General features: G+C 38.6%; 1 protein-coding gene across 1 annotated transcript in view; it reads left to right on the forward strand.

Annotated features, from left to right (window-relative positions):
- CTNND2 (catenin delta 2) overlaps positions 1-26407 on the forward strand; it is a 935777-nt gene that overhangs the window by 151836 nt on the left and 757534 nt on the right. Inside the window, exon 2 of the mRNA XM_039250112.1 lies at positions 4930-5066. Within this exon, the coding sequence (XP_039106043.1) occupies positions 4930-5066 (137 nt within the window). The remainder of the gene's footprint in view (positions 1-4929; positions 5067-26407) is intronic.

Below are 26407 nucleotides of genomic sequence, written 5' to 3' on the forward strand. Positions count from 1 at the left end.
CACGGATGTTAAGATAGTGCTTTGTTCTGTAGGCTTACTTCACGCCAGTGAGGCACAGCCCTCTCGTAAGCTTTGGTTCTTCCGGGTTGCTGACTTGAAGCAGCACATGCATTTTCCTGACGCCTGTAGTTCATCTTGGAAGCAGGTGTCCATAGAGAGCTGTACGGGGTAGTACCGACCTACTAACGTCAGCTCCCGAGTGCCCCCGTGCTCGCCTCCTGAGGGAGACAAGAGAAAGAAGCTGAGAACAATCCAACCCCAGGCTGCTATGATAAGATGTCACAGACAGAAGGGCTTAAGCAGCACAGATGTATTTTCTTATGGTTCTAGAGGCCAGAAGTCCAAGATCGAAATGCTGGCTTGGTATGAGCCTGTTTTTAGCGGCTAGCTTCTCTCTGTGTCCCCACAAGGCGAAGAGAAAGAGCTCTGGTCATTTCCTCTTGTTTTGTAAGGGCAACAGTTACTCCCATATTCACCCCACCCTTATATCGGCATTTAATCTAAATGACCTCCCTGGAAACGGGAGGGAGGTTGGTGGGAATGTAAACTGGTGCAGCCCCTCTGGAAAACAGTGCGGAGGTTCCTCAAAAAATTAACAAGAGAACTCCCCTAGGACCCAGCAATAGCACTGCTAGGAATTTACCCAAGGGATACAGGAGTGCTGATGCATAGGGGCACATGTACCCCCATGTTCATAGCAGCACTCTCAACAATAGCAAAAACATGGAAAGAGCCTAAGTGTCCATCAACGGATGAATGGATCAAGAAGATGTGGTTTATCTATACCATGGAATACTACATGGCAATGAGAAAGGATGAAGTCTGGCCAAGTGTAGCAACATGGATGGACCTTGAGGGTGTTATGCTGAGCGAAATAAGTCAGGCAGAGAAGGACAGATACCATATGTTTGCACGTATGGGAGGATTAGGAGGAACTTAACGGAGGACTACGGGGGAGAAGAAGGGGAAAAATAGTGGGGGAGAGAGAGGGAGGCAAACCATGAGAGACTCTTGAATGCTGAGAACAAACTGAGGACTGATGGGTGTGAGGGGGAAGGGGGGAGATGGACATGGAGGAGGGCACTTGTGGGGATGAGCACTGGGTGTTATATGGAAACCAACTTGACAATAAACTATTTGTAAAATAAATAAATAAATAAATGACCTCCCTGAAGGCCCCATGTCCAAATATGGTCACATTATGCATTAGGGCTTCGGCATATGGATTTGGGGCAGAGGTGAGGCCAGGGATGGGAGTGTGAGTCAACACAGTTGAGTCTATAACACTGCTCATGCATGGATTGTGCTTTTGTGTATTCTGGATGTAGAATTTGTTAGTACCACATTCTGCTAGAGAACAAACCCACTGGCATGTGACAGTATTTGTCCCTAGTTATTGTCTCTTTTTCTCATGTTGAAGATGCTTCCGTCTAAAATGCAGTTTAGATATTTGCAGATTAGCATCCAACTAGCTATAGAAAGACTTCTTACATAGTCGTTGTATAAAGAGAAAAAGAGGTGTTGTACAAAGGGTCAATAAATCTATAGGAAAATGTCCACTCTACTTGTTGCCAAAGAGAAACAAAATTAAAGGGATGCAATTTTGTATGAAATTGGTGACAGCAGGGAAGGACACCAAAGGCCAGTGTTGTTCACATTGTGGAGAGGGGACGTTCTCATGGGCGGATCTGTGGAACCAGCCTGGCAGCAGGAAAATTAGTTTTGGCTCTCCAGCGACTGAAACCTGTGCCGTTTCCTCATTCCATTAACACCACTTTATCTACTGAAAAGGTCACAGACATAAAAGTAGGGTAAAAGTTACAAATAAGAGATAATAAATTATGGTGCATTATGAATACTAAGTATCCATTACATTTTTAAACTGTGGAATATTTTTTGTTGCCATAAGAAATAGTTCATGCTATGTTGTTGAACAAAATTTTAAAAATTGAGAATATTAGTTCTCCATTATGTCACACCCATTACATAGAATGTGTTCAATCAGAAAAAAAAATTCAGAGAAGCCTAAACCAGCACCCCAAAGTAAATATACTTATCTCGGATGGCAGAATCACTGAGGATTGCTCTTCCTTTGTGTTTTTTTTTTTCCTTTCTTATTGTCTGTCTACATTTTCCACATTTCCTGGATTTAGCACAGATTATCTCCTCATTTTGGTGGATTAGTTGTAATTAAAACTAAAGTGCTTGGCAATTTACTGCCAAGTCAGAAAGCCTAAAGCTTTTTACACTTACTATTAGAGAGTCCACGGCTCAGTTCTGGTAGTCTTCATGTGGCCCCCCCTTCTCTTCTCTCGCTCTGGGCTAAGAGGATTGGGGGTGGAGGTTGGGCAGTCTTACACAAATGGATGGCCAGTGGGCAAATTAAATCTGGGTGTGAAAAATTTCAAGCCATGGAGATTATTTCAAGTCATTTCCATTCAGGCATAGAGGTTGCCTTGACTAGCAATAACTCTGGATGGTGGGCTAAGCCTTGACGCTTTCGCCTTTTTTTTTTTTTCCTGTCATTGCTATTCGGAGAAGGGGATGGGGGGAAGATAAACAGACTTAATTATTCCTTACTGTGTGTGGGTCAGAATTGTCCAGTGCCTTAGGGTATACCTTGATTCAATGCCTATTAAATCCCATATTTTATTATGACAGGTTACTCTCCTACTTTTAAGAGTAACATTTTATAGAAATTGGTGTGTAGACTAGCATCTATGAGGCAGCACCACAGGTAATGGGAAATAGGCCAACACATCACAGGACTCTAAAATAGGAATAAAGAGGGAGAAAACCCAGGTTCTAGGCCCGATTATATAAATAACTGGGACCTTCAACGATTTCTTTGTCAAAAAATACATTGGTAATAACGCTGGTCCAGAACCTAGATTCACATGGGCCTGATAAAATTTAGAAAACATGAGGGGAGCCTGGATGCCTTAGTCTGTTGAGCGTCTGACTTCGGCTCAGGTCATGATCTCACGGTTCCTGGGTTTGAGTCCCGCGTCGCGCTGTGCTGACAGCCAGCTCAGAGCCTGGAGCCTGCTTCTGAGTCTGTCTCCCTCTCTCTCTGCCCCTCCCTTGTTCACACTGTCTCTCTTTGTCTTTCAAAAATAAATAAATGTTCAATTTTTTTAAATTTAGAAAACATGAAAATTAAAATAATTTAAAATATATAAGACCCATCCTTTCTTATCTTGAGACCATCCTTAGGTAGAGTTCTCTTTAGAAGCCAGTGACATAGATACAGGCGGAGATGCAAGTTCAGGGAGAGGGGTGACTTTGCACATGAGAACTGCCATTTTCCTTTCTTCTTGCCCTCTGCCCTTACCCCCAGGCCCCCATCTCTCAAAGTTTTTCTTATTAGAAGTGCTTGGCTTTCAGGCTCTTTTACCTGGGCAGAGCATTTGTTGATCTGTTTATCTAAATCCTCATAATTATGAGGTTTGATCAAATAAGGTACTACATGTGGAAGCAAGTGGAATATAAAACTGTACTACTTTATTACTATCTTCCCAGCCCCACCACTATAATCATTTCAATCACTTTCATCTTGTTAGTATCCATCACCTAAACTACCTTGTGCTTTTTAATCGTGGTCACATTATGCCAGACTATATTTGACTTGATCTTTCCTCTTTGCTCAGATCTTGATTGCTAATATTATTTTCCCAAAACCTCCTATAAATTCTGTTTGTAACAGACTTATCTTTTCAATGCTATTATCATCATTGGTGTTATTATTTAAAAATTTGCTTAAAAAATGAAAACAAGTCATTTGGAATGTCCAACAAAAAAAAATAGATGACTACTTTTTCATACATTTTAAGGAACATTCTATAATAGGATCTGTTTCAGATAGCATAGCCCTAAATTAATAACTGCCAGCAAATATAGCTAATACCACTGTGCGAGGGTTCCTATGAAAATGATGTTGTTTACCGTAAAAGCCGGGTTGCTCAGATGTAGTACAACAGGAAATACTCTTAACATTCACGTAGTACTGGTTCCTGGAGGAGCGTGTAATATGATAATTGGAAGCAAGAAAACAACCTTTATTTACTCCTGGACTTTTATTTGAATAGCGGTTTTGTAGTGCCCTGGGAAAAATTGTCATTGGTTAATTATTATTTCCCCTGCTAATGAGTATTGCTAGATGATGTATACAACAAGTACTTTAGTCTTACTTGTTTATTTATTTGGGAATGATAATGGGAAAAAACAACGTTTGGGATGCTGTTTTTAACCTGCCCAACGGTGTCCATTTATGAATTGAGCTGATGTTATTTGAGTTTCTTCTTTCTTTTATAAACACAGAAAAAACGAACTGTGGCAAATGAGCCTTGGCAGCTTTAGAAAGCTTTTGTCTGCTGTCAGTCACAGACAGGGAACTTGGTAAATATTTGTGGAGTGGGCTAAGTATTTAGTATTCACAGTACGAATCTTCTTATATTAATTCATGAATTTCCTTAATCATCTCTAAATTATTGATCACTTATTTTTGTGATTTCCTTATAAAGAGGAATATCTATTAGATTTTCTTTTGAGATGGAAATATAGCAATACACAAGTAATAAAACTACATAAAACAGAAATAAAAGTAGATCAACTGGCTTTAAAAAAAAAAAGACTCAGTGCTTCTTCATTTCTTTAGTCCTTTTTGGCTTATTATTATTTCTTTTTTCACCTACTTCAAATACAAAATACAAAATTGTGAGTGTATCCTAGAATACACTTGGGGTGTATAAAGGAGAAATGATTCTGTTTACTTGTATTGTTTCCCGTTCTATAATGATGTCATGCGCCTTCTCTGTAGTTTATACTTTTCATTTTTCTGAAGGCCACTGCTTAAAGTTGCCTGATAGTTGTATCTGTTTGCCATGGCGACATCTCACTTTGCATTAAGCATGTCCCTCTGCATTGCAGGAGCTATGCCTGTCCCAGACCAGCCTTCGTCAACCTCAGAGAAGACCAGCTCCCTGAGCCCTGGCCTGACCACCTCCAATGGGGATGGCTCAGAAACGGAGACCACGTCTGCCATCCTTGCCTCAGTCAAAGAACAGGTAGACACATTCCACTTTTGTGACCTACTTACGGGAGCACTTTAGAGGTTGTTCTTTCAGATGAACGAGGATAACTCAGTTATGTTGAAAGAAACTTGTGATTTTCTAGCAGAATGTTGGTGTTTAGTATAAAAATATTAAAATGTGGTTATAATTGGCTTTGGAGAGTAGATTAATATGTTTTATGTTTTTATTCATAATTTAGGCAGTTTTTATTGAAAAAAATATTAGGAGGTAAAAAAAAAAACCCACTTTATAGTCAAAATTTCCTATATAGGTGACGTTTTGACAGATTTGGTGATGGACCTGACATTTAATACTGCCAAATGCCTGAGGCCAAATCATTGGTCTTTAGTAAATAAAAAGTCTAATCAACCATCAAAATAGACACATATGTCTAAAAAAGTAGCTTTTGTGACAGCAGATGAATTCTGTGTTGGATCAAGGTGAATTGGTCTCTCCAGTGTTTCTGAGAGAGATCTGGAAGAATGCACTTTAGAACTTTCTCTATAAAATAAATTAAAATTTGAACACTTCTTCCCCCAACAATGTTTTGCCTTAAAAATTGATAAGAAAATAAAGTCTGAAATCTTAGAATTAAAAAAATTTTTTTGTTTCAGAAAAGTCATGTTTCTTATGAATAAAGGGTGATAAATAATCAAAGAATGCTGGGAAATCAAGATTTTTTTCACTTCTTTTAGCATGTGCTAGAATATAAATCATATTTTTTAAAAGAAATTGAAAAAGCATCCTGTGTTTGGGTTATATGACTCCAGGATGCTGTATAAGCAGTAGTAGTGGTCAAGCTATCAATAGATTAGCTGCAGAAAGATCCATTGACAAAAGGAATCGATGATGCTCTCAGTCAAAGTGTGCCCTCAGGTCAGGAAGTGTATGGCTAAGTGGGTGCACAAGGCAGAGTTGAGTAGAGTAATTGGATAATCTGGTTTGTGAAAATGGTCTGTAAGCAGGAAATTGTGATGCAGGCTATATTCCTTGATGAGTTTGGTTCCAAAAGCCCACTCATGGGTGTGCTATTTTTTTTTTTTTAATTTTAAATTTTTTAAAATTTATTTCTGAGAGAGAGACTGTGTGAGCAGGGGAGGGTCAGAGAGAGAGGGAGATACAGAATCTGAAGCAGGCTCCAGCCTCTGAGCTAGCTGTCAGCATGGAGCCCTACACAGGGCTCGAACACACGAACTGTGAGATCATGACCTGAGGCAAAGTCGGACGCTTAACTGACTGAGTCACTCAGGCACCCTGTATGCTGACTATTTTTATGGACTAATAGAAGAAAGGAGCAGAGGTTCATGCCAGTTCCCATACTGAAGATAAGCTAGTGCTTTGTTGAAGTTGGTGTATGCCACGGTTTTATATTCAGGTATGATTGGGAAATGTTACTGGGCCAGGAACTTTAGAGTAGGGACAAAATATAAAACAGGAGGAATAAACTTAACAAGAAAATGATAAGACCTGTCTGATGTAAAGAATCACGTTTTATCAAAAGACATAAAGTAATTAGGAACAAATGGCAAGGCATGCTATGAGACTGTAGAGAAGAGCTTGATTGTCATAATAATTGTACTCTTTCCCAAATAAAGGTGTAAACTTTAGGCTGTGATACTAAGGATCTTATGGCTGATTGTCTCTTTGGCAAACTGGAACAAATTAGTGTAAAAATCACATGGGAAAGGATACATATGTGAAAGTAACAAGGAAAATTTTGGTAGAGAGATTTGACCTTACCAAACACTCGTTATGGTAGTGTCCAGTTGGTCCAAAAAAGGAGAGAACGTTCTCTCTGTAGGACATAACTGAGGGTTCAGAATCACAAGGACACATTCAACATAAAATCATAGAAAAAAAATAAGCCAGGAGAAATATGTGTCCCAAATACGATGAAGTGTTGATATATTAATGCTTCCTAATGCTGATGAGAAAAAAGGAAAAAGAAATAACAGAATAGAAAACTAGGCAAAAAATATGAACAATAGTTCACTGAAGAAACATGCAAAAGGCCAGGGAATAGAAGGAAATGTTTTTCACTCTACTGTACTAATCAGAGATATAAAATTCAGGATGGAAATGATTTCTTTAATCTACCAAATAGACATTTAAAAAATAGTATATATTATAATCTAGCTAAGGGTTAAGGTTTGAGGAAATTCACATTCTTTGTCACGCCATATGGAAATGTGTATTGCTGTAATCTCTGTTTAAAATGACATGTTGTTCTGATTTGGCATTTACAGTGTTCAATAGCCTTTGATTAGTCATGCTTAGACATAGGTAGTGTCCAAATGGGTGACCTAGAACACAAGATTTTATGTATATAGGTGTTTATGGCACAGTTTTCTGGGATAGAAAAAATATGGAACAATATTAATTGATGAAGACTTGTAAAGCAAGGTATATCTTTTATTTACTGTTTTATTTTTAAGAGAGGGAGAGATTGAGACTGAGAGAGTGTACACATATGTGTGTGAGTGGGAAAGGGGCAGAGAGAGAGGGATACACAGAATCTGAAGCAGGTGCTAATAGCTCAGAGCCCAATGCAGGGCTGGAACTCACCTACTGCAAGATCATGACCTGAGCCGAAGTCGGATGCTTAACTGACTGAGCCACCTAGGCTCCCTAAGGTGTATCTTTTATATAAAAGCTATATTCTCTTTATGCAGTTGTTAATAAAATGAGTTGGAGCTATAAGTTACATCTTTGAAAAATTCCTTGAGGACTTTAGAAAGGTACTGTCACAACATTATATTATGCTGTTTTTTAAAAAACAATAAATATTTTTGTTGTTTATGTCTATGAACATCTAGAAAAGTGTAGAAGGAAATAAATCAAATTATCAATATTGGTTACCCTGTGTGTTTCCAATTAGATGGAGGTGGCATATAAGGAATGGGAGAAAGAATTGGAAGATTGGACTAGATATTAGTTGGATAATAGGAGATGCTCTTTCAGCTGAGATAGCGATGTTTGTAGTCGAGAGAGTGGATAAGCTACTTAAAGCAAAAATACATTAGTGTAAATAAAATGGCCTCTCCAAATCCTTGATAAGGGTTGAATGAACACATACTGTGAAGAGTTTTTTCGAATAATTAAAAAAGTCCAGTGTTCATTTTGGGATGGCAAAGGCGAGAATTTTTGTGGCAGGAAGCTAATGTGAGCAGGCATAGAAGTCTGTTCTGGAAGCGGGGTGGAACAACTGGACGTCTCCATGTCTGAGGCTCATGCCTCGGGTCCTGTGGGCAGCTTGTGCCCCTATGGAGGCCAGATCAGCCAGCAGCAAGGTCCATGGACTTCCTTGGGGTGGCCTGATGCAAACAAACAATTTTTCCTTCACTGGAGAGTTTCATCTTTAGTTATTCTCAAGGTTTCCATCATTTCTTTTCCTGAGGTCTAGACTATTAGGTATGGAGCCAAAGCTAAGTTAAATATAGTTGAAAAAAAAATAGCTGAGTTGAAAGAAAACTGACTTTTGAAGTTAAATGTATTTATGATTTTTAATAATTATGTACGTAATGTATTTATAAATATGTTCGTTTGCCTATTGCTTGCCTGGCCCTCTTTAGGTGCTAATGGGAAGTAGATTTCTTGACCAAAAGTCCTATTTATTAAGTTAGAAAGTTTGAAAGAAGAAATTTTATGGCATCACTCTATGTGCTATCTAGCCTAGGGCTGTCTCTGTGGACATCAGTTCTGCAGGAGAGAAGTCATTCTTTATCACAGCAGGCATATATTCTGAGCTAACTGCCAAGTGATAGGTTGCATAATTTATTTACTCATTCATTAAATGTATTGAGCACTTTATATATGCAAAGTACAATCAAGATGAATCAAGTACATGTATAAAGAACACTCAGTTTGACAGTTTATTGGAATAAGTTATTACAGAGACTAATAATGTAAGTTTTTAGGCAGGCAGTTAACATTGCATAGAAATAAATTCTGGTTTATAACCATAGAATGAACTTACGTCATGCCAAGCCCTATGTCATGAAATGTGTCCACATGACATGTATGGCATGATGAAGATATTTGTAACCTGAGTCCTAGAGTCCTGGAACCCAGCAGCCATGGACTACTCCGTGAAAAGGTGTTCATTGATTTTTTTCTTTGTTCTAATTTCCCATCTTGATTGCTTTTAACTGGTGAATTTGACACTTTCATATTAACATAAATAGAACTATGATTTATGTTATACTCTGTGGGTAATTTTCTGTATTTCAGATGTGTCTGTCTCATTTTCAAGTTATCAAGTTTCTCTATGGGACATTAAGAGAGAGGTACCTATTTCCGATTTCCTCTCCTGTAAACACTTGTCCTTCACCAGAAGAGGAGAGGGGATGGAGGTCGAGTGTGTGATGACTTCAGGCACATGATTTGGATAAATAACTTAGAGAGGGTGATTGATAGCCATTCATTACATATAGCAGCCCAAAAGGGGGGGTGGCTTAAAGGTAAGAACAATGAAGGGGTTCATTTTTTAAGCATGCGAGATATCCCTATGATGATGGCAGTGACCCGTAGAAAAAGAAATTTATGAAGCTTGAAAGGGGGGGAATAACGTCAGAGAGAAAAGTCACTGGGTAGATGAGAGTGGATGGGAGCCAGTGCATCAATGAAGAGAATGGCTTTTGGAACAAAGTTCATCCATGAGAATGAGAATGAGGCAAAGTACATGGTCTCAGGTCACCTCGTGGCTTGGTGTTAGAAACTGTGGTATTTCTTCCCTTCTCATCAGATGGGCACAGTCAGGTCATTTGAGTTGGACCTGTTTGGAGTGAGCTGAGCTAAACAGAGGTGGGTATGGGAAGCAGTGGTGATGAGGGATGCAAGACAGCGGTTATCGTGATGGATCTCGGAATTGACATAGAATGGAAGCGGGGCGAAAAATTGTTAGTGACCATGCACTCGCAGTGAGTGTGCACAGATGGTGATAGCTTGAGAGCTGTGTGCTCAAAATCAAGAATTTGAAAGTAATGGCTGTTAATGTTAAGACCTAGATTGTGACTCTGTGAGATGAGACCAAAATGAGAAAAGAGAGTGAAATTTTGTTGACTCTGGAAAAGGTGGTGGTGAGTCAGGACCATGGCGGAACAGTGGCCAGGAAGACATGGGACAGTGCTCTAGTGGCCCATGTGGAGGGGTGTGACTCTGAGAAGCTCAGTGTTGTTGGCCTGTGATTGCCCAACAGCAGTAATCCTAATCTTTGCCTGTGTGTTTTCATTGTTTTTAATCATCACAGTGTTGGTCTACATGATTAGGTAAGAATTTATATTCACTTATACTGTGTCACCTTGTCTTTGTATTTTGTCTTAAGTCACATGGTCTTCCTTTGCTCTCAAGAAAACCATGACTTTCCTAAAAGTATATTTATTTCAAAATAACATTTCTTTTCCTTCAGTTAACTATTGTTTCCTTTGATCCTCACACAATTCCAAAGCTGCTAATCAAATGGGTCTTCCTGTATAAGCTAGAACAACTATGGGACATTTTAAAGACCTTTAGAACTCATGTAGTTCATCGAGCTTTGTAAATTTCTATGACTCAGATAAATGTTTTTTTGGTAATAATTCAACTAGCAAAGTACATTTAAAAATGAGTAGGTTATGGGGCGCCTGGGTGGCTTAGTCGGTTAAGCGTCCGACTTTCGCTTGGGTCATGATCTCACGGTTCGTGGGTTCGAGCCCCGCGTCGGGCTCTGTGCTGACTGCCAGCTCAGAGCCTGGAGCCTGTTTCAGTCTGTGACTCCCTCTCTCTCTGACCCTCCCCTGCTCGCGCCATCTCTCTCTCTCTCTCTCCTAGAAATAAAAAAAAAAAAAAAAAAAAAAAAAAATGAGTAGGTTACATAGAAATTCTAGGCATATAATAGTATATGCCAGTGTCTCATTTCATTGTATTTGTTCAGTAGCGTTTATCAGATGCCAACTATGTGTTTAGAACTCTACCTCCCCTGGGTGAGACACAGATTTGAGTTTGACTTCCACTATTTAGCAATGAAGTTAGAAGACAAATGTATATAGAAAGGTATAAAATATTACAGAATTATGGGCACAATGTTAAGAAAACTCTAGTCAATTTACTTAAAAACTCCAAGTAATTTATACTAATAAGAACACTCCTTAGGTTGGCAATATTTATAAGCCTAGATACTCTGTTGCTACAGTAATTTCTCTTGTTTTTTGTTTTGTTTTTGACTTTGTATAAGGATTGCAATCATATTCTTGATTTTAGAGGAAATTTGTAGTACCATTGTTTAGAATATCGTTGATTTTCTAGGTAGCAAAACAGAAGTTTTCTTGCATTTAATCACTTTTGTTATTATTTTCAATAGAGGGGAAAGGAGGAGTGAAAACCTTTCTGACCTTCCACTCTGGGCAAAGCTACCCGCACAGAGTACTTTATGTATGATGTGTCCTTTGAAGGCCCAAAAAAGCATTTTAAAACATTCATCTTACACAGAATTTAAAGAAATCTTGATATTTTACATTGACTCGTGGTGAGGATAGCATGCCTTTATTTTTATTTAGCTTCTATATTTATAATTTTTAAATTCCTTTAGCTCTGTATAAAAAAATATGACTGGGAAAGAGCACATTATAAAATGCTCCTTTAATTAGTCTGTGTCCAGTGCTGAGTGTCATGGCCAAGTCTTTCAGCATTGGTGGTGTTACTGGAATGTGCAATAATAGTTTTGATAACACAATGTGGAAAATGACCTATAACGATTAAGCACTTTCCAAACTATGTCTTGGGAAAGCATGTCATGAAAGTAATGACACAATTATCATCCATGAAGAAGAGGAAATTAAAACACCTTTAGGAAAGGTCAAGAAGATAGGGAAGGATTATCTGCAAAGACTAGTGAACTTTATATTCATTTAGTCAGAGAAAAAAGAACTATATATAACATAGTGCCAACAGCGAAACTCTTTCCATATATTAAAATTAAAATGAGAATTGCTTGTTCAATGATTTTTTAATGTATTTCTTGTTTTAAGCCAGATGTAGGTTGAAAATGGGGAGAAAAAGCATATCTACCCCCTTGTTTTCATTGTTAGAATATAAACTATGGTAGGAACAGTCATGGCCTCTTTTGAGATGTGAACTGAGCTATGAAGTTGCAAGCCGGGAGTCTGTAGATCTGGGTCCTGATAGAGGGTGAGGTTTGGAAGAAGGAAAGGCAGATCCTGGAGTCAGCAAGGATCAGAGAGCCTTGTGGATATCACATACACAGACACGGGGCAGAGAGACTGACCACACTAGGCGTTTAGATGTGCAGCAAGCCACAGAAAGAGATCAAGAGGTGTCTAGCAGTGTGGAGCTCCAGGCAGGAAGGAAGCAGAGTGGTCCGGTGGCAGGGGGCTGATGGAACCTTCTGGGTAGGAACCCGGTCTATTTCTTTGTGGATTCTGGCTCTGTTACATCCCAAGAATGATGATTGAAGCTTGAGATAGAGGAGCAGCATGGGTCCTAAACCACTTGTGTAAGGTCTTAGGAATTGGTGCTGGGAGTTCTAGTCATTGACGATTACTCTGGAAGTGTGGATGGATCATCGCCCGCCCATCTGTTCTTGCCTGCAAGTTACTTTGAATTTTCCCCTGGAAATTTGACTTTGTAACTCTTCTCGAGACACATGTATACGTATCTACCTTTTTAATCACCCCAAACGCTAAGAATTAATTCATTTGGATGCTGTCTGCTCTGTTCCCTTTGAAGCTATAAGGCAGTTGGGTTTTTCAGGGACTGGAGGCTGTGATGGGAAAAATAAAAATGGACTAACCTTTTATATGCTATATTAGAAGATAAGCTTTTAATATGTGGGGTTTTGTAACGTGACATTATAGTGCATTTCTAATGCTTCTTTTATATTTATCATTAGAATTCATTGCTAAATATTCATATATTCATATATGAAATCACATTGAATATTGTAATATGATATTTAATAAAATTTCTATGAATTTTCCATTACAAAGTAATTTATGCACATTGTGAAAAAGTTTGAAACCTCAGAAAGGAATGAAGATAAAATTTTATTTGAGAGTAATATTGTAGCGAGAGTTGGTTGCAAATATTTGGGAAGGGTTGCTTCTAAGGTTTTTATATGAATATATAATTATTTGTGCAAAATTTTTATTTTGCTTTATAAATATTTTATACTTTCTTATATACTTAATATATTATATCAAGAGTGTTTTTCACATCACTATTATATTAAAACCCAAACAAATACACTGTGAGTTATTTAACGTTATAATTTTATTGAACTTTCCCATCTCTGTTGATCTACTAGGTTGATTCAATTTTCTCAGAATGAAACAAAAATGACATGTCATACTTCCTTGTACATAAATCATTGGGTCTACTTTGATCAAAGCTGCCTGGAGCAAAGTTTTGAGAAAGAGTTTCAAGACCCTTACAAATGCACTGGGAAAATATGTCATAATTACTTACTGATAAGAGCCACAGGCAGGACATAGGAAGCAGGAGACCAGGGGTATTAGTCAGTGCCCTTATACAGGGTTTGCAGAGTAGGAAATTAACGAGCAGAATATTCTAGAGGGAATAAACGGGGGAAATGTGTTCAGTATTCAGAACAGCTGAACCAAATATGGTAGAAAGAGTCAAGAGGAACATATAAAATATGATAGGACAAGAAACATTATTAAATAGTATCTCAAAATAACAAAAATGTTTTTTAAAAGATTAGACACTTTTTTTATAAAATGTACATACTTTTATAAAGTATAAATGACTTATTTCTGTTAGCTCTTTATGTAAAACTTATTTCATGAGATATATAAGTAATGACTGTTTCTTTAGTGATTATTTCATTCAGTATTTTCTGTTGATGACCAAAGAAACTCAGACGTTAAAACAGTATTTAGTTTACTTACCAAAAGCCATCTCGAAAATTGCCACAGAATTAAAATGAGAAAATTAGCTTGTGTTATTCTGAATCCAGTGCTTTTTTCACTGTACTGCATTCTGTCTTAATTCAGGTATAATGATGGGCTTCAATATATCATCTAATACTTCTCCCAAGAAAAACATTTCTCCATGACCAAAGTTTGTTGAGGTCAAGTTAAATGATGCCCCTGCTGTCTGGCTCTCATTTAACCAGAAAAAGAGAGGAAGATAACTTCACATCAATTTGATCTGCAGTATATTTTTGGAATCTGAAGGAATCTTTAATCAGATTGTAAACCAAAGGGGTTCAGGTGCCTGGGTGGCTCAGTTGGTTAAGCGTCCGACTTTGGCTCAGGTCATGATCTCACGGTTCTTGGATTTGAGCCCCTTGTCAAGCTCTGTGCTGACAGCTCAGAACCTGGAGCCTGCTTCAGATTGTGTCTCCCTCCCTCTCTTCTTCCCCAGCTCATGCTCTGTCTCTCTCTAAAAAATAAATGTTAAAAAAAAAAAGTAATTCAAGGAATTTACACACCTCATTGCTAGTTAATGTGTGTAGAGAGAATGTGGTATGAAACAAGTACTGTGAGCTCAATACTGCAGCTTTCTTTTCCTTGAACACTCCTGTGTCCCAGAGTCAGTGGCGTCGATGGAAGTTTTCTCCAGCATGGATCAGTGACATAGGTCAACACGCCCGAGGCAGCCCATCGATCATGTTCAAGTTGCTGTCATTCAGCTGCAGTCATTAAAGGAAAATGTGCAGGTTCATGCCCCAGGCTCTAAATGAGCCGGCTCTGTGGCCTGCTGCCGTGAAAAAGTGGAGATCAGCATCCTCCCCTTTGACTGACCAGTTCCCACGTTCACATTGTTCTCAGTGTCTCCAGAAGTAGCTGGACCACTTGCCTGATTACTAGGAGACAGAAGGACTCAACAAGATCAAAACAAACAAAAGTCACTTATGACAGGTAACCCTCAGCCGTAAGTAGCCACTCCTAAAAAGCTGCATTCAGTGAGTCACTAGATATGACCAGGGGGTGCATTTTGCAGCTTAGACTTCCTGGAGGGTCTGCTAGGTGCAGAAGTCCTGTTCAGAATTAAAAATTAGGATGGCATTAAATTCAATCTGAGATTATTTCCTAGTTGTAGGCAAGGACGAGCTCCCCGTGTGCAGTTTCCCGCTGCTGTCTGCCCTATTTTGGGAAGTAGAACTCCGGAGGTGTCAGTCAAGGGCATTTAAATCTACTTTTTTGAGTTGATGTGAAGCTTTTATTTTTTATTTTATTTTATTTTTTTAAGTGTTTATTATTTTTGAGGGAGACAGAGACAGAGTGTGAATGGGGAAAAGGCAAAGAGAGAGGAAGACACAGAATCCAAAGCAGGCTCCAGGCTCAGAGCAGCCCACACAGAGCCCAAAGTAGGGCTTGAACTCATGGACTGCAAGATCATGACCTCAGCTAAAGTCGGCTGCTTAACTGCCTGAGACGCCCAGGTGCCCCTGGTATGAAGCTTTTAAAATACAGTTGGAGTCCTGTAGGTCAACACTCGTACTCACCACCTCTATCCAGACAGAAGATCAGCTTTGTCCTGAGCCCACCCATGAGTCAACACAGACCCTTCTAATAAATGACACCCCATATTTCAAATACTCGTCAGAGACCTGCAATTAGACCTCCTGTCAAAAGCCAGAGGCTATTTATTGTGAAAATTAATAATCCAGAGTATAAATTCTTCCTATTTGGGGAACTCTCAAGTGTCAGAAATGGCATCTCAGTCCTCCTTGGGTGTGCCTTCTAAAAACGTGGCTTTAATAATACTGCAGGAATATGACAGCTCCGTCTTTATGGAGACCCAAGATAAGAAATTACCATCCCGAGAGCTTTTCAGGATTGTGTGGAAACCTGATATTGGAAACCTGTCTCACACTGTTGCCACTTGATTTAATGTCAATGAAATATTTTAGTACTACATGCATATTGCTACTAAAATTATGATAAAAATAGTAATAATTAATAAAAATGGTAATTCTTTTTCTGAAAACTGCCTAATCAATTAATTTATGGCAAAGGCTTGTGGCTGGGTTCCCCCCACCTTACTGTTGCATTCATTGCTGGGCCCCAGAGCAGAGCTGGATGCAGAGGATGAGTTCAGTGTATTCGTGTGGAGGGTATGAGTTCATTAATTAATGTATTATGTTTTTTTTTCTGTTGCATTTTAGCTGAAAGCGAATGCTTTGCTTACTTGTAATAAAATACTTTAGTTGTATGGTACGCAGGTCTCATCTCCATTGTTACATCGATCGTATCCTTTTACTTTTATTTTAATGGTTATGTTGCATCTGTGTCTTCCACTTTGAGCTACCTGCATATCATTTCAGCATTAGCCCATTTAATTTTTTTAATGCTTATGTATTTTTGAGAGAGAGAGATGGAATGTGAGCAGAGGAGGGGCAGAGAGAGATCTGGGTGACACAGAATCTGAAACAGGCTCCAGGCTCTGAGCTGTCAGCACAGAGCCTGATGTGGGGTTGAACCCACAAACCGTGAGATCGTGACCTGAGCTGAAGTTGGACACCTAACTGATTTAGCCACCCAGGTGCCCCAGAATTAGCCCATTTAGATTAAGAGTATACTTCGTCATGATGAGCATAGAGTAATATATGGAATTGTCAGATCATTATATTGTATACCTGAAACTAATATAACAATGTAAATTAACTATACTGGAATTTAAATTTTAAAAATAAAAAAGTAAAGATTATTCTCTGTTAAAAAAAATTAGCTCCTTTAGTTTGGTGAATCCCAGGTGTCCAAATTGCAATTTCCTTTATAAACAACCCAAACTGAAATGCATTTAATCAAGTGGAATGGATATATTCAACTTAAAATGAGGCATATTAACTTAAATGTATCCTTCATTAATAAAATATGTAGGCAGATGTCTTTTTTTTCTTGAATGAAACCGTGTGCCTTATTTTAGCCAAAAATTAAACAAAACAAAACATTCCATGTTAATACATGCATTTGCAATTTCACACAAAATACATACAAATATTCAATTCCTCTGTTTATATACAGTTATACCAAATTTGTCATTTAAAAATTTTTCCATCAGTGTTTTTTCTTTTTTTCTTTCAGTGATTTTTAATTGTTCTTTGAAAACATGTTTTCCCCCCAGAGTTTAGAGCAGTTCAACATATTGCTTATTATTTGCTTATCTTGTATTTCCTTTTTTTTGGGGGGAGATTTTTTAAGTATTTGTACTTAGTGAAGCTTTTAATATTATAATAATAAAAATGTAATTATCGTAGATTTTGAATTAAGTTTTTCTGCAGTTGCTGTTTATTTGTATGTTTGCTTACTGTTGGTATGCCATATTTGTTGTTTTTGGTGTTGTATATTTGTGTGTTGTTTTTGCTGTTTTTTTATTGTATTAGCGTAAGATATATCTTCAGCATATTTATGTGGAAGTTCTGCACACATAGGGAGCTTACTTCTCCACAACTGTATAAAAGAATAATCCCAGCCTTATTTATAAGTGACAGGAAATAGTCTTCATATAAAAATGCTATAAGGATTTAGGCTCAATAATTATATGTGCTATTGTACCAAATTCTGTATTATGTCCCCAGCTCATTTGAGAGTTTATTCAGTAGCATTTTCTTTGGAGAAAGCTCTACGAAGTAAAGATGGTGTGTTAAAATGGCCTGGTATTGAAAGCTATTCCACTAACATGTACAATCTAAATACACTTTTATGTCAACACCAGAAGTAAACAGGTGGTTTTTGTTAGAAATGTGGACCCAAGATAAACATTGATGCATGGCGTATTGAACCAGGTGAATTCTGGCAATATATTTACCCTAATATTCACTATAGGTGGTTGTATTGTTGAAAAGTGGCCACAAAGTTATTTCCCATCTCTCGTGACCTTTTTTCTTTAGACATGAGTAAGAGACTTTCCTGTGAATAGATAGGTCCTGTAATTCCCTGTCCTTCACTCTAGATAAGCTTGAACCAATGGTGGAAGTGACACCATATGACTTTTGAGACTTGGGCATGACAGGCCCAAGTACACCATCTATCTGCTTCTCTTGCAATATTCATTCTTAGAAACCAGCCACACGAAGTGAAAGTGGCTACATGGAGAGACGCTCAATCCCTGGTCCCATAGCACCGTCTGAACTCCCAATGACACGAGCATCAACTTGCCAGCCTGCCCAATGAGCCGTTGAGAATATGTTGTTCTATATTCTATAGGATAATACATTTTAAAATATTTAAAAACTGTATTTAAAATATGTAGCAATATGTTTACTCAGTAGACAAGATAAACTCCTAAACATGATTGTTTTAAGTCCCAGCATTCCTGGGCCAGCATACCAAGGGCTGTGAAGCATCTAGAAGCCAAATGCTGTGAGTGTCAGAGGGAAGAGACATTGACGTTTGGCTTGTGGCCTGTCATGGTGGGGTGGGGTGTGGAGGAGGCTGGTAAGAGCTGCGTCTAAATATTTGTTTGGAGAAGGAGAAGACTTCTGTTAGACTGATGTTACCCAAATGAGAGAGAATTAGATAAAGGATCAAAATGTGGGGGGTAGCAGGTTTCATTTTTGTATCAGACATGATCCTTAGTTGCGAACTTAAGCAACTTTAAGTTGAAAAGGAATAATTCAAAGACTTAAGTAACTCTTGAAGTATTTGGAAGGCCCAAATGAAATGGTCAGGCTTGGGGTTCATATTGCTAGGATTAATGACCAATTTTATTGTAAGTCTGCTTTGAGAATGGGTTCAAAAGGTGGAGATTTACAAACATGGAAGAAATCTCCTCAATGATGCTGGCAAATGACAAATTTAAGGAAGTACCAAAGAGTAGAACTAGTTCTTTCTGTTTCTTCTGGAAATTCACTAACAATGATCAGTGGCAGGTCTTTTGACCAGTGGGTGGCAGCACAGAAATGTACCATGGCTGCTTGTAAGTGTACTGCTAGTTGATTCCGGTAGCCTTGGGTGGTGCTGGGTGGACCTTTTGCAGCAGCTTCATTCATTGTCTTTCCATGGGATGCCCAAAATATATTATTGTTTTTATTTTTTCTCTTTCTCCTCTCCTCTCCCCTCCCCTCCTTTCCCCTCCCCTCCCCTCCTTTCCCCTCCCCTCCCCTCCTCTCCTCTCCCCTCCTCTCCTCTCCTCTCCTCTCCTCTCCTCTCCCTTCCCCTCCCCTCCCATTCCCTTCCCTCCCCTCTCCTCTCTTCCTCTCCCCTCTCCCCTCCGAGCACAGAGCCCAATGTGGGGTTTGAACTCATGACCCTGAGATCAAGACCTGAGCTGAGATCAAGAGTCAGATGCTTAACCAACTAAGCCAGCCAGGCACCCCTCTTTTTTTTCTGACTGGGATATAAAACTAAGATATGAGGATCCTAGGAAACAAGGATATGAAAAAGGTGGGGAAGACTCTGTACTGTAGTATTACCTAACAACAACAATTAAAATAAAAACCAGAGCTGCCCAAAAATTCAAAGAAAGAAATAGTGAATCTTTTAGTCATTAGAATTAAGGAGAATCTGAAAGAATATATGTCAGGGGTTCACTTTTGATACAAAGTTTAACGAAATGAACTCAAGTCTCCTCTAAATGTTAAATGTTTTTGAAGTCTGATATTCACTTGTTAGTAAATAAAGTCTGTTATTAGTATTCCATCACTGAAGATAAATCTTGCAAATTATGTTTTAAATATTGGCATAGTTTAAGTATATGCAGATTTTTTTCATATCTGCCAGGAGACTTTTCTCAGTTGTCTATGGTATTCATAGCTTCCAAATATTTGGTGTCTATCAACAGACTAATTATTAATGTGTAGCGTTGGAAACTATTGCCTTCATAGTGAGTCCAGTTAAAGACTTGAGTTAAGATATTTGATGAACCTTTGATAATTTGGAGAAATGGCAGTAAGCATTGCTGGGCTAAAAATGTTTCTTCCAGTTTCAAAGACAAATTAAACTTTCAGAGCTTCTGCCACGGCACAGAGTAAACTAGTAGTGGCCTCTGAAGTAAAGTGTGTCACCTTGGTTTAAGGATTTACTCATAAGTAGATATGGGATTTAGGCCAATATGGTAGAAGAAGTGATATACTTGACATCACTAGATTTGATTCAAATTCCTCTAGCATTTTCTTACTAAATACCCTTGTTTAAGGTATGTAACATCTCTCCAAAATTAAGTATAATTATCTATTAAATGAAGTCTTATATGATAGTTATGATGGAATGTATGCAAATTGTAACACATATTGTACAAACATGTTAATTAATAAATTTACTGTGATTCCCATGGAAATCTGTGCTCCCTACTTAGTTTGTATCAGCTTAATGAATTACTCTTAATCAGTCTCTGACAATTAAACATATATGCAGTCTCAAACTTTGGATGAATTCATGAAACCCAAAGGTAAATCTAGGGGTTTCTTTGGTTCCTTAGGAATTTATGAGAGAGGAAGAGGATACTTGACTGAAGATAAACAATAATAAATAAGCCTTTAGAGTTTTACTTATGGTCAGATTATTACATGTGATGTAATGCTGAAGAGACAGTGTGAGAGGTATTTTGAAGCTCCTGATTACACTTAATTATTAAGTTAAATTTCAACTTTCTAGAAGGATATGTAGATCATTATTTCTGTCACTTTTCATTTTTTTTTTCTTAGAGAGTGTGTGTGAGTAGGAGAGAGAAGCAGAGGGAGAGAGATAGAATCTTAAACAGGCTCCATGCTCGGGAGGGAACCCAACAGCAGGGGTATGTTGTGATCCCATAACCCTGGGACCATGACCTGAGCCACCCAGTGCCCGCCTCTTTCACTTTTCTTAAGTAAACTCTCTATAAAGCAATAAAGAAATGATTGGGTCTAGAACCCTTGATAATCAGGTAGTTTGCACTGCTTTTATTTAAAAGTCATCTGAAACCCAGCAACATTCAGAAGAATGAAACTAGATCATTGTCTCAAAACACCATACACAAAAATAAACTCAAAATGGATAAAGGACCTGAACGTGAGACAGGAATCCATCAAAACCCTAGAGGAGAAAGCAGGAAACAACCTCCTTGACCTCAACCGCATCAATGTCTTACTTGACACATCCCCAAAGGCAAGGGGATCAAGAGAAAAAAAGAACTATTGGGACCTCATCAAGATTAAAAGCTTCTGCACAGCAAAGGAAACAATCCATAAAACTAATAGGCAACTGACAGAATGGGAAAAGATAGTTGTAAATGGAATATCAGATAAAGGGTTAGTATCCAAAATCTATAAGGAACTCACCAAACTCCACACCCGAAAAACAAACAATCCAGTGAAGAAATGGGCAGAAAACATGAACAGACACTTCTCCAAAGAGGACATCCAGATGGCCAACAGACACCTGAAACGATGCTCAGCGTCCCTCCTCATCAGGGAAATACAAATCAAAACCACACTGAGATACCACCTCACACCAGTCAGAGTGGCTAAAATGAACAAATCAGAGGACTCTAGATGCTGGCGACGATGTGGAGAAACGGGCACCCTCCTACACTGTTGGTGGGAATGGAAACTGGTACAGCCCCTCTGGAAAACAGTGTGGAGCTTCCTCAAAAAATCACAATAGAACTCCCCTAGGACCCAGCAATAGCACTGCTAGGAATTTACCCAGGGGACACAGGAGTGCTGATGCATAGGGGCACATGTACCCCAGTGTTCATAACAGCACTCTCAACAATAGCCAAAACATGGAAAGAGCCTAAGTGTCCATCAATGGACAAATGGATCAAGAAGATGTGGTTTATCTATACGATGGAATACTACATGGCAATGAGAAAGAATGAAATCTGGCCATGTGTAGCAACATGGATGGACCTTGAGGGTGTTATGCTGAGCGAAATAAGTCAGGCAGAGAAGGACAAATATCATATGTTTGCACGTATAGGAGGATTAGGAGGAACTTAATTGAGGACCGTGGGGGAGAAGAAGGGGGTAAATAGGGGGGAGAAGAACGGGTAAATAGGGTGGAGAGGGAGGGAGGCAAACCATGAGAGACTCTTGAATGTTGAGAAGAACCTGAGGACTGATGGGTATGGGGGGGAGGGAAGGGGGGTGATGAGCATGGAGGAGGGTACTTGTGGGGATGAGCACTGGGTGTTATATGGAAACCAACTTGACAATAAACTGTTAAAAATAATAAAGCTACAATAATCAAAAAATAAATAATTAAAAGTCGTCTGAAACTATAGGCATGAGCCATGCCTGATATCAAGAACTCTGGGTAAAATCAAAGAAAGAAAGATATGCTTATCATCCTGGTCTGCTCTTGGGTCTATTGTTGTAATTGAGAGAAGGGAGAGGTCCTTCCTACAGAAGCAGGAGCTCAGAGTCAAGGATGACTGGAAGAACGTTAGGCACCAAGGTTTGCATAAATCTTAGGTCAGTTAGGATTCTCCCAAAATGAGATAGGAGATTCCAGCTAGTCCTAATTGTTAATTCAAGGATATTAGCCACTGTAATGAATTATGGAAAGTGATTCTGTGCTTCTTTGGTGTATCCTTCTTCTTTTATATGCTGTAGGAAGGACTTCCATAATGCTTGGACTCTGAAAACTTTTCCTTGTACAGTGATTATACTTTAAAAATGACACTTTTCTGTCAAGTAATAATATGAGTAACAATAGCAATCAATTTCATTCTTAGCCACCGAAGTTGAATTAATTGTATAAAGTCCATCCCAGGAGTTCTGATGTTTTACTGCCATTGGACTATTGTATAAGTGAAATGAATGTATCTATTTTATTCAGATTTGGGGAATATTTAAGAAAGTGTTAATAGTAAGTTTAGTGAAGCCTATTTTATGACTTTTCCAAAAATCTGTTTGATAACTAAAGTCCTACTATCGAGATTCCAGGAGTTTCTAATTTCATAACTGATAGTGACTTAATTTGGGATTGAATGAATGAATGGGTAGTAAAATAAATAACAATGGTTAGGAATTGTATGTGGAGAGAAAATAATTAGATGAAATTTAGTGTATTTAGAAAGATCAAGAATTGCAAGCTTGTGGTGTGAATATTTCAGTAGCCATAATACTCACATGTAATTATGAAAGACTTTAACCCAAGTAAATTATCTTCTTTATTCACAGTAATGTGGTAAGTCTGGGTGTTTGCTTGAATTTTACCTTTTCATAGTGTGTACATAAAGGAATGAGTGAGAAATTGCATTTTCACCTTGTTAACTTCCCTCATTTATGATTTCATTATTTAAACTAATTAGCTATGTGCCTGACTGAATTGCAATTCTTTTTGTTGCTAGGATTTACATTTTTTTTAAGCATTATAACTTTATAATGATGCAGTATCACTTCAGGCCTGGTACAAATGAATCTGGAAGTATACTGTAGGAGATGAGACACATTAGCGGTGGCTGCCAGCCTCACCTAAAGCCCCTGATCTAGGGACAGTCCCAGATACCCAGTGTTTATGCCACCTGCAGAGGATCGGTGGCCCCAGAGTGGTGACTTGAATAGACATGGACACATTAGCCTATGTCCCTGGGTCTTTTTGTCCCCGCACTGCGTATCGAGTAGAGGCTGATGGTCTAACAGATGGAATTTGGGAAGTTGGTGACCTTGTTTTCTGACCTGTGAAGAAAGCCAGAACGCTTGGTTCAACTTTTTGAAAAATGCAGTGAAATATTCCAGAATCATTCCAATACATTACTTTTTGTTGTTCTTTTTCTTGATCATTGTTTCTTGTATAACCTCATTCAAATTGAGTTTCACCCACTTAAAACCAGATGAATCTTGGCTATATCATGTATTTGGGAATTGAAGGGCAACCTCTTTAAAGGCAGGCCCATGACTTCTTTTCCCCCTGTATCTTCTGACACCTTTAAGATGTTTTTCAAAAAACTGTGAATGAGTTGAAGCGTTCCTGCATGTTGACTCCGGGCGAGACCTCTAAGAACTGAATTCGCTGTAAAGAGCAGGGTGGAGGAATCAGCTCTCCACATGAGGCTGTGATTTGGACCACCCTCTGTGGTTGGTTTGAAGAGCTTTTCCGTAGGTGAGAAGACACGATGGGTTGGAAGGAGAGTTCTGGAATTCACCGTTCAGTCAGTTATTTGCGAACACTTGTACCTAAGTCATCACAAGAGGCCAGTCAGGGTTTTCCCACAGGGAACCATCACAGTCTGCCTTGACATTTGTTTCTTTTTTATTTTTTTTATGTAGATTACTATACAGATAAGAGCAGTGACAATCTGAAGATGCAATGCTTCATGGTGTCAATAAAGCCTTTGGCAGTCTCTTGTGATATTCTTATGTAAAATGGGTCTGTGTGTGACGGCACAGTTCAACGTCTGCCCTGGCCGTGCTGAATAAACTGTTGCCCAGAGAGTACTGGATATTAAATTGGGCCTTTTCTGAAAAGAAAAGAAAAAAAATCAATCTGCCTGGACTTAGGGCAGTAGAGGGAAATTCAGTCTAAGCCAGAAATTCTGACTGCAAAAAGCTTCAGATAGTTTATTTTCAGATAGCTACTACTGTTCCTTTGGGTAGTGATCATTGTAATAGTTAGCTAAAACTTGCATGCCATAGTTAATGCTAGTGAGGTTTTATCCTTTATCTTCCTGAATCCTTACAATGTACATGTGAGGAAGGTTATATTATCCGCATGTTCAGATAAAGATGAGACCATGAGCGATTTTGCACTTTGCTCAGGCTCTATGGTAGTTCAGAGAGGGATCTGAATTAAATTGCCTTGTCTTTAAAGCAGGTTCGCTTCCACAACTGCCCTACAAATGCACATAAATGAAGGAAGTGATCAAGGCAACAAATGTTCTGCTTTGTGACTTGCCTGAGTCGGGTATTAGAGGAGAGAGAGAGAGAAATACAGGCAAGGATCCTTAGAAAACATTCAGAGATTTTGGGGGGCACCTGGGTGGCTTAGTCAGTTAAGTGTCTGACAACACGGAGTCTGCTTGGGATTCTGTCTCCCTCTCCCCCTCCCCCATCCCTTCCCTCCCCCCACCCCGCTCCTTCCCTGCTCTCTTAAAAACATATAAATAGACATAAAAAAAATAAAAATTCAAAGATTTTCATTTAACAATGTCATTATTCCTAGGAAGAGGGAAACATTTAAAGATTTATTGATGCATTTCTTCCTCTGTCTGGAAGATTGACTCTAGTCAGTTTTTTGCTGGGGTTTCCTTGTTTCATTCATTTCCTACCGATTTTAGCTCAACAAAGAACTCCCCTCCAATCAGATCCATTCACTTTGTTTTCAGATATGATCACAAGAAAAACCTTTCAAGTTCTCCTTAAAAATAAACTAAGCCATCACTCACAGCAAACATGACCTCCTTGGATAAGGAAATTAAATATCGAGGGTAATTTACAATTAAGCTAATATTTAACTTGCTGTCAGAGCCACAGCCTTGTTACAGGCTGATGTGTCTGAGTGGGTGGGACTGGCATCCCCTGGGTGCCCCTCAGTCTCCTCTGTCCTGCTTCCTGGAAAGCAGGTCAAGACAGCAGGTTTCAGTGTTAATGGTTGAGTTTATCAAACCACTGATTTTCATCTTAAAATCCATCCAAATCGTCTTGTCATTTGTACCCTTACAGAGATGCAGAATCATACCTCTATATTAAACTGGATTTCTCCCCATTGAAATAGGGCTGAGTTTTAAACTTTCTAATGATACTGAGGTTGTTAGTAAAGAAGTCTCATCTTCCTAAGGAAAGTGAGAGAAGAACTTCTCTGTGTATGGGCATGTTTGCATTTCTTATGCATTGAGATGCAAAGTATCTCCCCAGAGAATATGTAATTTGTGAGCCAGCCTTTCTAATAAACAGTAGTGATAACAACAACAACAAATGGTGTTGGAGAAATTGCTGAAATTGCTCATTCTGGCTCATTCTCTCATCCTAAAATAAGAAAATAAAATACTAAGTTTACTATTTCTGTCTTGCCATAACCAGTATTATTTTTCATAGAAAGATATGAATATCCGAAGTTCTCATTTCTCTCTTCTACCCAATTAGCAACACTGTGTACACACCATTTTTGTAACAATGGGACTATAACCTTATTTTTATCTTCGACATGATCCCTAGGCTCATATAGAAGAATTGATTATTCAGAAATAACCCTGTTTTCATATGCTGCTGTTCACTACATTCTCCCCATTTCCCCTTATATAAAATAATGATTTTTTGAAAGTTTATTTATTTTGAGAGGAAGGGCAGAGAGAGAGGGGAGAGTGAAGCCCACTGCACTGATAGTAGGGCTCCATCTCACAACCGTGAGATCATGACCTTAGCCAAAATCAAGAGTTAGATGCTTAACTGACTGAGTCAGGTGCTCCTAAAATAGAAAGAAAGAGAGAGAGAGAGAGAGAGAGAGAGAGAG

The sequence above is a fragment of the Hyaena hyaena genome, unplaced genomic scaffold (assembly GCF_003009895.1).
Source record: "Hyaena hyaena isolate Hyena2069 unplaced genomic scaffold, ASM300989v1 scaffold_360, whole genome shotgun sequence".
NCBI lineage: Eukaryota > Metazoa > Chordata > Mammalia > Carnivora > Hyaenidae > Hyaena > Hyaena hyaena.